Raw genomic sequence first — 13,157 nt, 5'->3', positions numbered from 1 at the left:
AAGCCTTTCATCCAAGATCTCTGGCTGGGTTCTAACAGTCAAACTTCCAATGAATAGCTGTGCTCTGTTTGTACCACCAAGGCTGCTGTAGTGAACTTTAACAGTAAAGAAGACCTTTTGTCTTTGGTTCTCTGGGTGAAGAAGAATTCATTTGGGAGACAAAATTCTTTATTATTGTCATAGACGTTCTCATAAGTCCAAGGCTCATCTACAGATATGTTCCTATTGTGTGAAATGAGACCCTGCTGAAAAATTCCAAGAGTCAAATTTTCTGTTTGCTTATGGGATTAATGGAGGTCAAAGTTGGTGTGTTGTTGTTGTTGTTAGGTACCATCCAGTCATAGTGCCTTTATGCTCGACATAAACAAATGCTGCCCGATCGTGTGCCAACCCTTCCATTGCTGCTGCACTTGAGCCCATTGCTGATGACACTGTGCCAATGCATCTCATTGGTAGTATTCCTCTTTTTCACTGACCCTCTTCACCAAGCATGATGTCCCCCAAGACAATATGTTTGAAGTATGAGAACATAGTGTCATACTGGCCATCCTGGCTTCTAAGGAGCCAACCTGGCTGTATTGATTCATATACAGATTTTTTTTGTTGTTCTTATGGAACTTTAAAATTTCTTCAACACCATAACTAAGATGCATCAATACGTCTATGGGCTTCTTTCTTTACTGTCCAACTTTCACATGCATAGGAGGCTACTGAAAATACCATAGTTTGAATAAGGCATACTTTAGTCCTCAAACTGATATCTTTGCTCTTGAACGCTTTAAAAAGTGTTGTGCAGCAGATTTGCCTGATGCAAAATGTCATCTGATGTCTTGACTTCCAGGAGTGTTGATTGTGGATCCAAGCAAAATGAAGTCTTTGACAATTTCAGTCTTTCTCTATTTATCTTAATGTTATTTATTGGTCCAGAGGTAAGGATTTTTGTTTTCTTTATATTGAGGTGCAACCCATATCAAAGACTGTGGTTTTGATCTTCACCAGCAAGTATTTTAAGTCCTCTTCCCTTTCAGCAAGCAAGATTTTATCATCTGCATATCACAGGTTGTTAATGAGTCTTCCTCCAATCCTGATGACATGCTTTTTGCATCATTTTTGGACCCATGGAGGCAAAAGCTTCTTGAGGTTAGGGTGTTCACTTAAACTAGAAAATGCTGAAAATAATCGGAAGAACTTGATAATGCTAAACTATGTGAGATCCCAAATTCTGTAGCTATCAACTCGATGGTAAGTATACAGTCTTCTTTAATTAGTTTCTGGACTGTAGCTGTAGTTTCTTCATTTACTGACGTTGAGGGTCTTCCAACTTATGGCTCATCTTTGAGGTCTTCAGAACCATTCTTAAGATGTTTGATCTATCTAAAAACTGTTTTATTTTTAAATTATGAATCCCTATTTTTTGAAGGCACCCTGATGAGACTAAGACGATTGCATTACTCAGAGACCTTGTGTGCAGCCATTCATTGATCTTAAAAATATCAAAACTATGAACATTTAAACATGTTGTTTAGAATAAATCAGTGCATGTATGAACTGGAAACTTAGTGATAATGCTTTTTGTCTTACCCTCGTAATTATAAATCTTCACTGAGTGACATGCTTATAGCAAAATCAAAATCACTAATGTGACTTTTATTACGAATAGTTGATCTATTCATAATTCACAAAGTACTTGGAATTTTGGGTACTAGTTCTCTGAATTTTCCTCTCGCTATACATACATTTTCAATAGACTTGTTACTTTATCAACAAGCAGTTTGGCAAGTTTAGGCAAGAGGTTAGCAACTACAGGATAGGAAACATCAAATGAATCTCAAACTAAGAAAACAGGATCCATGACATTGACCTCAGTGGTGATCTTTCATCTGCTTGAAAGCCACACTCTCAATGGTGTGATCCTTTCAAGACTAGAGGTAAGACCACATCAGGTTGCTAGTAGAAAATGGGGTGGAGATTTACCTTCCACTTGTGTGTACGGCTTCCATTTGTAATGCCACCCTCTGAACTCCTTACTGTTGTATTCTGCACACTGCATGGCTCGGAAGTCGGGACTATTTTGAGGACATTTCTGGCTGTTGCAAAGCTTCAAAGTACGAGTTGAACCCTCACAAAATTTTCCTCCGTGGGACGGTCTGGAATGCAAATTCAGCAGTTAGAACCTTTACAGTTCATCAGTCGTTCACCCAATCCTTGAAATTAGACTTCATAGAGGAGTGGGGCTCATCAAGTTGTTTAGAGTGCCTAGGTACAGCATGCTTCCAAGAAGTTTGACACTTTCTTATGTAGCAATGAAATGGGTAGCATTTCTCTTTTTGATTGATTGTATTATTTATTACATTGGCACACAGAAAGTGGCCTTGTATGCACTGATTCTCTGCTGCCTCCCGCCACCCCCTGAAGGCAGGTTTGCATCTTCATTCCTTCATTCCAGGGATGAGGACCGTGCTGGCTTTCACAGGATTATATATTTTACAGAGAGCACAGAAACTGAAATCCATATTCACTTTCCAGATCTCACCCTCTTTCCACTGCCAGCCTCCTGTGACAAGAGAAGGACACCAAGATCAAGTGTGAAGGAACATTTGCTTTCACTGGTTGACAATGGCACCAAACACCAACCACAATTTCCAACAGACTATGCCAAGGGTGACTTATTGGGAACTTTCTCTTAACATTTTAGAAACAGGATAAAAATAACAAGTGACAATATTTCTTAAACAAAGCTGGGTGTAAAAGAATAACTTCAAAATGTTTTCAATCCATCATATCGATAATTGCTTTTAACATACTTATTTTCTAAAAGAGGTGGTTAAATAATCAAACCACACATTATCAAGATAAATGGAATTAGAGGACACAAAATGCTTATGCTGATTTGTAATCATTTATGTTCCATATTATCTCATCATCTATTAATGCTATTAATATTTTTTGGTTATTAAGGATAGTATTCAGTGTCACTGACAACCTGCAAAAATAACAGTACACACAGAAGCATGTATACCAATTCGACCAATGACATAGGAGTCCTGGTGTGGTGCTGTGGGTTAATGCGCTGGACTGCAAAGTCAGTTTGAACCACAAGGTTGGTGGTTCAAGCTCCCCAGCTGCTCCGTGGAAACTCTATATGGGGTTGCTATGGGTCGGAACTGACTCAATGGCACTTAACAACAACAAAACATTCCATGGAGTCTTGGTGTGGCACTGTAGGATAAACACTTGACTGTAGGTTGGTTTGAAGCCAAGTTTGGTGGTTCAAATCCATCAGCTGTTTCTTGAAAACCCTATACAGGTTCACTATGAGTGGTAACCAACTCAACAACACTTATAAACAACACCGAACATCTCATAGAAGTCCTGGTGTGGTGCCTCAAGGTTCAACCTCAAGGTTGGTTTGAACCACAAAGTCAGCAGTTCAAACTCACCAGCAGCTCCTCAGAAACCCTACACAGGTTTTTTCTATGAGTCAGGACTTGACAACAACCACAAGCATCCCATACAATTTTTGAAGTTTCTGTTGTCAGTTTGATCCCACATAGGTAATGCCTGACCCAAGCCATGGAATTTCAATAACCTCATATGCATGAGAGAGTTGGACAGCGAATAAGGAAGACTGCAGGAGAATTGATAAACATTTGAGTTATGGTGTTAGAGGAGAATATTGAAAGAACCATGGACTGCTAAAAGAACCAAAGTGTACTTCTTCTATGTTGGAAGAAGTACAGCCACAATGTTCTTTGGAAGTCAGGATGGCCAGACTTCTGTCTCTCATACTTCAGACATATTATCATGAGGAACCAGTCCTGGGAGAAAGATACCATTTTTGGTAAAGTGGAAGACAGAGAAAAGAGGAAGCCACCCAGCGAGATGGGTTGTCATAATGGCAGTAGCAAGAGAATCAAATGTAGCAATGATTGTGGGATTGGTGCAGGACTGGTTGTGTCTCATTGTGTTGTGCATAGTGATGCTATATTTCGGTACTGATTCGATGGCACCTGGCAACAACAATGACTTTTTCAGTGAGCTCTGGTGTGGCACTGTAAGATAAGACTGGACTGCAATCCAAAAGGTCAGCAGTTCTAACACCAGCCATTCCTTGGAAACCCTGTAGAGGGTCTCTATGAATTGGAATGAACTCATTGGCACTTAACAACAACAACTGAATTATTCATTGCAAATACCTTTCTATAACAACATAAGCTGTGGTCATGAACAACCTTCATAAGAAGTCTTTTGAACAGAACAAAGAAATACTGAAAGGGTTAAAATCAGGTAAGGCATGTGCCAGGGTTGCATCCTAACAACATACTTATTTCATCTGCACTGAGCAAATCATTCAAGAAGCTGGCTTATATGAAGGCGAACATGGCATCAGGATAGGAGGAAGGCTCACTAACCACCTTGGTGTGGAGATGATACAACCTTGCTTGTTGGAAGTGAAGAGAACTTGAAAATTTTCCTGATGACTGTCAAAGAATACAACCTTCACCTTTATGGATTGCACCTCAATGTACAGGAAAGAAAATCCTCACAACTTGATCAATAAATAACATGATAAATGGAGAAAAGATTGAAGTTGTCAAAGACTTCATCTTGCTTGGATTAACAATCAACACTCATGAAAGCAGCAGTCAAAAGATCAAACGATGTATTGCACTAGGTAAATCTGTTACAAAATATCTTTTTATAGTGTTAGAGTGAAAAGATGTCAGTTTGAGAACTAATGAATGTCTGACCCAAGTTATGATATTTCTAATGGTCTCAGATTGCATTTGAAAGTTGGACAATTAACAAGGAAGTTCATAGAAGTATAGTGCATCTGAATTACAGTGTTGCAGAAGAATATTAAAAGTACCACGGACTGCCAGAATAACAAACAAATTTGTCTTGGAAGAAGTACAGCCACAATGCTCCTTAGAAGTAAAGATGGCAAGACTTTGTGTCTTGTTCTTTGTAAGGAATGATCAGTCCCTGGCAAAGGACATCATGTTTGGTAAAGTGGAAGGTCAATGAAAAACAGGAAGACTTCCAAGGAGATGAGTTAACACAATAGCAGTAACAATGGGCTCAAACATAATAACAAATGTGAGGCTAGAGCAGGACTAGACATTGTTTCATTCTGTTGTGCACAGGGTCACTATGAACCAGAATTCATTCAATGGCACTTAACAACAGCAGGTAGATTTTAAGAAATGATTGTTTAGTTTAAAGAAGACTAAAAGTGATTTTTTGGTTTAAAGAAAAATGTTTAAATATCATCTCAGGGAAATAGTTTTAGGAGTTCATCCAGTCTCCTGGAATCCAGAATTCTGTTTTACATGAAAATTTGAAACACTCTCCTACATTTCCCCCATTTTGGTCAGGATTTTTCTATAGAGTCTTTGATCAAAATGTTTAGCCAGACACCATCTAATTCTTCTGGGCTTAGAAAAGGAGGCCATTGCTTTATTTTCAAGGAAATCTTCGGCATTTCAAGTAAATATGATTAAAACCTGATTTTTATAAATTACTGTAAAGTCTGTAACTCTTTTGCTGTGGCCAGGTAGTTATAATCACTTAAAATTCGATCACATCGTTCTTATCCCCTATGTACACAGGGTAGATAGGGACGGGCAACTTAGACATTGGCTACCTAAAATGTGGTGGCTATAAAGGCATGAAATGACTGGCTTGCAAGTTTGCAAGAGGGAGTTTAGTTTTAGACTGTGTGGGGGAAGGTAGAATCCCCACTGAATAGTTTTCATCGTGTCTAGATGGGTCTGGTGAAAGGAGATGGGGATAAGATTCTTATGATTCAATGGTGAATAATTGTTATCATGACCAATTGCAATCATCACAATTGTAAAGGTCGAAGTTTTGTAACAAAACACAGGAGTTGTTAATCTTACAATCCAGGAACAGAGGACCCTAGGGCTATCAAGGGAGAGGAGCACCAGCAGAATGTGGGACCCTATCCAGAGAAGCAGCGACACCAGAGATATAGGCAGAGATGATGATGTGGTGAAATGGAGCAGTTGAGGACTCTAGACTCATGGAAAGAGAAACGCTATGTGCTAGCAGCCAGGAGGCAGGCTTACAGAATGTGCCTTTTGGTTGCTTAAATTATTATGTATTCCTGAGTGTTTTGGTGTACATTAAAAAGGTAGAATAGAAGCAAATGTTGTTGAATGATATGCACAGAGGGGATGGTAATCATTTCAATGAAATGAAATATGATAGGGTGAGTGTAAAACTAATGTTCTCCCATGTAAATCATCACTCAATTCACAATAAGAACTTAAAAAAAAATTCAATCACAGAGTGTACCTTACAATAGTGTATATAGTAGAGAGCTCATCTGATCAAGCTTAGGCATAGGCGGGGGTTTGGGAGATTCTTGGCATAGAGACGGCAGTAGTACATACTTGGGATTTGTGCAGCTGCGGTCTCTACGGGAGACACCTCCTCCACAGGTTCGGGAGCACGGGGACCAAGAAGACCAGTCTGACCAATGGCCGTGGGTGGGCTTAGGGCCTTTGTCACCATATTTCACACACTGCCCTCCACGGCACCACTGAAATAAAAACATAATAACAGTAGTAAGTTTCCATGAGTCAAGTCTAGATGGATTGCTTCACCGAATCACTAGTGTCAGGCTGAGTTCTGGGGATTTTTGTAAAATATGCACACATGAGCATCCCTACTCTCAAGGCACATCATGATGAATGGAGAAAAGATGGAGATTATCAAGAATTTCATTTGATTTGGATCCACGATGAATGCCCATGGAAGTAGACCTCAAGAAGTTAATTGATGTACTGTATTGGACAAATCTGCTGTAAATGACTTTAAAGTGTTAAAAGAAGAAAAAGAAAAAAAAAAAAAAAGATGTCACGTTAGGAGTAAAATGCACATGACTCAAGCCATGATATTTTCAATGGTCTCATATGCATGGGGAAGAAAAACTGAAGCAGAATGGATGTCTTTGAGTTATGGTGTTGTTGTTGTTGTTGTTAAGTACCTGGAGTTGGTTCTGACTCATAGGGACCCTGCACAGGGTTTCCAAGGCTGTAAATCTTTACGGGAGCAGAACACCTCATCTTTGTCCCGTGGAACAGCTGGCAGGTTCGAACTGCTGACCTTGAGGTTGACAGCCCGCCTCATAACCCCTACACTACCAGAGCTCCTTATTGGTGAAGAATATATTATTTAAAGTATCATGGATTGGTGAAGAATATTTAAAGTATCATGGATTCTCAGAAGCAGAAACAAACATGTCTTGGAAGAAGTACAGCCAGAAGGCTGCTTAGAAGCAAGAATCGTGAGACTTTGTCTAATGTACTTTGGACATGTAATCAAAAGGAACCGTTCCCTGGAGATGGACACGATGCTTAGCAGAGGGCTGGTGAAAAAGAGGAAGACCCTGAATAAGATGGACTGATACAGTGGCTGTAAGAGTGGACTCAACACAGCAATGGTTGAGATGGTGTAGGACTAGATAACGGCTCCTTCTTTCGTACTGATGGTCTCTATGAGTCCCAGTTGTCTTGCAGCACATAACAACAAGCTTCAAGGTCATACATAAACAAGTACATTGAATGTTCCTTTTCCCCTTCTCACCCCCAAACCTAGCATCATTCCACAGCACCTAATTCAACATGGGATTGAATGTCAACATGTTGTATGTAAACTGCGTCAGTTAGATCTCATAGCAATCTTACAGGATGGAGTAGAACTGCCTCAAAGAGTTTCTAAGACTGTAATCTTTATGGGAACAGATCACCAAGTTTTACTCCAGTAGATCTGCTAGTGGATTTGAACCAATGACCTTTCGATTAGCAGCTGAACACTTAAGCACTGTGCCAAAAGGGATTCCTTGATTTCACATAACAGTCAAATCAATAGAAAAATCATTTTCAAACATCTGCGCTCAAATAGCTGTCCACATTTAAGTAAGGACTGTTACCCAATCATCCAGTCCCATTGTTCCACTCTCAAGTCAGCAGCTCTAACCTCTCCTGAAAACAAGATGCTTCTCATATTCACGTTCAGAGATCTCTTGAGTTTCAGATGGGAAACTCCAGGCGTGGGCCAAGTCATTTCCTCAACACGTTGTCATTTCTGGTTAGAGACTCTACGCTTTCATTTCATGTCCCCTGGACTCGCTGTCAGGAAGTTATTGTCTGAAGACATGTCAGAGACCACACAGCTTTTCCAGAAGATGAAACATCCATATAGACGACCCTTTCTGTTTCCACAGGGACTAGAGATGCAATCAACTCCCCTCTCTCTCAAATGTTATCAATAATAATTCACACCAAACTCATTACGCATACTTGACATGTGATGTTTGGCATTGTGTTCCACAGCACTGGTCTGTCCTCCTGTGGTTTCAGGGATCTCAGGGGCCTAGGCTTCTTTGAGAGAATGGGAAAAAGCTGCTTGCCCCTCGCCTCTGGTTTCAGCAGAATGGGCAGGGCCTTTCAGGCTTTCTGAGGAGATTGAGGAGGTCAAGATTTCTGTCTCTATGATTAAATCAATCAGATTTCTACCGTGGACAAAAATACTGCTTTAGTAAAAAGAAAATAAAAATACTTGCGTGGCATAGATGACTAAATGCTTGACTATTAGTTAGGACGTTGGGTTTTGGAATTCACCAGAGATATCTGAGTCTGGTGATCTGCTTTTGAAAGACCACAGATTTGAGAACCCTATGGCGTAGCTCTCTTCTACACACGTGAGGATTCCATGAGTTGGGAACGACTGGTGGCAACACACAATAACACCAAATTATTAACTGATGTGCTGTGTTAAAACATATGTCCTCACTGATATTTGACTGTTTTGACACAAAAGTTGGCAACTTTAAATGGTTCAAGCTTATACAATTTAACCAAGAAAATGGAATTTAAAACCTCTGTAATTTTCATTCAATTCTTTGATTCTTCACTGTAAGCAACAGCAAATTCCCTCTTCCATTACTACCTGTTCTCACACCAAATGAGAAAGTGTCACTTGGTTCAATGGCGAGCAGCCAGTGCCTGACAAAGAGACTCCTGGTCTTGTGACAGCTTCCTGATTTCAACAAGAGTCTTGCGCAGACAACCGATCAAGGTCAACTCCTGCTGGGTGAGGAAAGGATCAGGGAGAGTAAAGACAAGTCAAGTGTATCTGCTGTTGTTGCTCAGATGTTTTGCTTTTATAATCATCAGGTGAGCGATTTGTTAATAGAGGTGATACCAAACATGAAAGCAGGTATCATCAAGTTGAAGACCCAGGAGGTATTTGTAGGAAAAGTAATCTTGTTTGAAGATACAGAGGAAGATGTGAAGTCTCAGAATGAAGCTCCTGAATTGAAAATGGAGAGGTGATATGTGGTCAGTGATGCAGCTGTTGAGGATAAAGTTGCACGATGCCATATTCATTCCTGGCTGGAGGGACACTCCTGGCAGAACTAGGCACTCATGGAAGAGGTCCTGGATTTGAAGTGAAAATGGATTTCTTTGAAGATACCTGGGTTTTCCAGACGGCTGAAGGAGCAGTTGGAGGACACACACAACAGCTTGGCAGAAGACTCAGGGCTGACTTATCCTCTGGACAAGCAAAGGGAGCCAGGATCATGAAAGACTCAAGGGGTAGAGGAGAGAGAAGGCTGGGCAAAACTAAGACATCAAAGATGGTCCAGGAGGCTTTCGATGCCCTGGTTTTGAACAGGTTTTGAATGCCTCACATCAATGTGGCCAATGAACAGACAAAACTGTGTCTCCCTTCAATAATGAAATCATTGAATCAGGAAATCACTTTCTTCACAGCAGGCTGGTCCAAAGTCATGGAACTGGAAGACAATATTTTGGAATATTGCAGAGTACTTGGTGCATTCTAGGTGATAGAGCTGTATTACTTCTACTAACTTTTCTCCTTGATAGCAATTTAAATGATTTTCAGCAATCATATTACTATAGACATACTGTCTCTGCTCATCTCAAGCCATTCTCCATCCATTATCAGGGTTCTAATGATGGGCCCGGTATGAACTGTTGCTAACGGCTATTTTTAAGTAATTTTACCTAACTTATCTTCATTTTCTGTTAGTATTCCAGTTATTTAACTTTAAAATATAGCTTAGCATTGCGTGTAAATAGTTGAATTACCTTATGTCTGTACTCACATTTAAATGTGTTTAAAATAGGAAATATTTCTTTTGGAATTTAAATATACTGGCGTTGTTGTTCAGTGTCGTTGAGTTGATTCCAAGAAGTGGCTGATGAGCTTGAACTGCCAAACTTGTGGTTCAAACCGACCACCTTGCGGTGCAGCATATTAACCCACAGCGCCACACCAAGACACCATAAATATAACAGATCAATGCTATTTATGCACTTATCTCTTTTTCATATTCGAAATCAAAAGCAGGGTCGTTGCTACCTAGCTGATTCTGACTCATTGACACCTGCTGTTTTGCTGTGTTCCACTGTGTTTTCTTGGCTGCGATCATTACAGAAGCATATCACCAGACTTTTAATTCATGGTGCCACTTGGTGGGCTTGAACTGCTAACCTTTTGGAGAGTAATTAAGTGTAAATTGTTCACACCATGCAAGGACAACTATTGTTGCTAAGTGCTTTGAGTCAGTTTTGACCCCTAGAAATCCTGTATAAGTTTTCTAAGGAGTGACTGGTAGGTTTGAACCACCAACTTTGCTTATCCTACAGTGCCACATCAGGGAAATTGTTGTTGTCAGGTGCTATCGAGTCAGAACTGTCTCATAGCGACCCCATGCACAGCAGAACAAAACAATGTCCAATCCTGGGCCAATCTCACTACCGCCGCCACATTTGATGCCATCAATGATGCCACCTGGCCGATCCATATCATTGGGGGTCTTCCTCTTTTTCTCTGACCCTCCATCTTACCCAGCATGACATCCTTCTCCAGTTACTGTTCCCTCCTGACAATATGTCCAAAGTATGAGAGATGAAGCTTAGCCATCTTGGCCTTCAAGGAGCACTCTGGCTGCACTTCTTCCAAAACAGATCTATTGGTTCTTTTGGCAGTCCATGGCACTTTCAGTATTCTCCTCCAACACCACAACTCAAAGGCATCAATTCTTCTATGGTCTTCCTTATTCACTGTCCAGCTTTCGTATCCATATGAGGTTATTGAAAATACCATGGCTTGGGTCAGGCACACCTTAGTCCTCAAGCTGACATCTTTGCTCTTCAATACTTTAAAAAGTTCCTGTGTAGCAGATTTGCCCAATGCAATACATCATCTGATCTCTTGACTGCTGCTTCCGAGAATGTTGGTAGTTGATCCAAGAAGAATGAAGTCCTTGTCAACTTCAATATTTTCTCCGTTGATAAGAATGTTGTTTATTGGTCCAGTGGTGAGGATTTTTGTTTTCTTGACATTGAGATGCAATTGGGAAATTAGCGCCACTAAAAATAATGGACAGATATAGAGTGAGGATGATTACACTGAAATATATATGGGTCCAATATATTTCAGACTTCATAAATACTCTAAGAAAGCAATGTAAGCTTGGATTAAATAAGAAGGAATAATATTAATAGTATTGAATCTTCATATAATTTATTTTTAATATTTTAGTGAAAAAATTGTCATTGTCACCATTAATTAGTGAACTTACTGTCTTAATAACTTATTGTATTTCTCTATCATAGCTTTAAGGAGCGCTGGTAGCGTAGTGGTTACGAATCGGGCTGTGAACCTTAAGGTCAGTGGTTCGAAACTACCAGCGTGCTCTGCGGGAGAAAGATGAGGCTTTCTACTCCCGTAAAGATTTACACCCTCAGAAACCCTGTACAAGGTCGCTATGGGTCGGAACTGACTCGACGGCACTTAACAACAACAACAACATCATAGCTTTACCATCTTCCAACCCAGGGAACGGAGAACAATAGACGGAAATCATCTATTCCATGATCTTCAGCTGTGCTCTTTAATGCTGATGCCTGTACATGGTTAAACGATGTGCAAATAAGTGACTGAAATGAACATTCAGCGAACAGTGAAAAGACCCAGTACCATGGCTTATTGCCTGATATGGCTGAATTGATGAATTTGAGTTCTGGTGTTAAAGAAAAATATTAAATAAAGGACTGCCAGAAGAGTGAACAACTCTGAAGAAGTATAACCAAAGTCCTCCTGGAAGCTAAGCTGGCCAGACTTCATCTCTCATACTTCAGATGTATTATCAAGAGGGACAAGTCCCTGGAGGAGGACATCATGCTCAGTATAGTGGAGGGACACCAAAACAGAAGGCCAGCTTCAAGATGGATTAGCACAGTGGCAGCAACAATGGCTCAAGTATAACAACAGTTGTGAGATTGATGCAGGACCTGGGGGGTTTTTGTGCTGTTCTACATAGAGTAACTGTGGGTCAGAACCAACTCAACAGCACCTAACAGCAACCACCATCGCCTGATAACTCATCAATTATATAATCAGAAAAGTATGAAACAAGAGAGCACTCTTTCTAAAATTAACACTAAATAAATATGGTGACATGGCCTGGGTGTGGGAATGCAAACATATCTGAGAAGACAGGTAGAAAACATACCAACCCGTGCAAGACAAGGTACTAGCCATGGCTGGAAAGACAAAGACTTTAGCATCTTTTGAATTGGATGCTATGAGCCTAAGATTAGACGCTTACCATGTCATGCCCACAAACAGTGCCTTCTGCTGCTGGCATAAATTTAGTCTCACATTTCCGTCCAATCCGATGACACCACAGAGCTTTACAGATGTCCTAAAGGGGAAAGTAAGCCATTAATAGTATCATCGATCCACACATTCATTGCAACTTATCACTGGAAGATGTCTGTGGAAAAGAAGCAGATATAAGTTAAAAGCTAGTGTCTTAGCATTAGACACAGATGGCAAAGTGAGAAGTTAGAAAACTTATGTTCTGTACTTGGATGTACTTAGTTTCACCTCTGGAATTGCATTTATATATTTGTGTTTAGTCACCAAAATGATGTACTTTTTAAATTATTAAGTAAAATGTGCTTAATTTAGAAATTACCAGCAATAAATATATACATATATATATTTGGCTTATCTATCACTAATAAAATAGGTTTTGTGAACTTGGAGTAGTAACAACTTTCAATTATTTTCAACACTGTTACCAGTTG

The 13,157-nt window shown here is 40.0% G+C and overlaps 1 protein-coding gene across 1 annotated transcript in view; it reads right to left on the bottom strand.

The window, feature by feature from the left end:
• The window catches only part of ADAMTS16 (ADAM metallopeptidase with thrombospondin type 1 motif, 16), a 253,436-nt gene that overhangs the window by 117,226 nt on the left and 123,053 nt on the right, over positions 1-13,157 (bottom strand). Inside the window, exons 9-11 of the mRNA XM_006874965.1 lie at positions 12,674-12,769; positions 6,420-6,568; positions 1,975-2,147 (exon numbers count right to left, since the gene is read on the bottom strand). Coding sequence (XP_006875027.1) covers positions 1,975-2,147; positions 6,420-6,568; positions 12,674-12,769 — 418 coding nt within the window. The remainder of the gene's footprint in view (positions 1-1,974; positions 2,148-6,419; positions 6,569-12,673; positions 12,770-13,157) is intronic.

This window comes from Chrysochloris asiatica, unplaced genomic scaffold, assembly GCF_000296735.1.
Source record: "Chrysochloris asiatica unplaced genomic scaffold, ChrAsi1.0 scaffold00307, whole genome shotgun sequence".
Classification (NCBI taxonomy): Eukaryota; Metazoa; Chordata; class Mammalia; order Afrosoricida; family Chrysochloridae; genus Chrysochloris; species Chrysochloris asiatica.
Note: the sequence above shows the minus strand (reverse complement) of the source record. Positions and strands in the feature narration are given on the sequence as shown.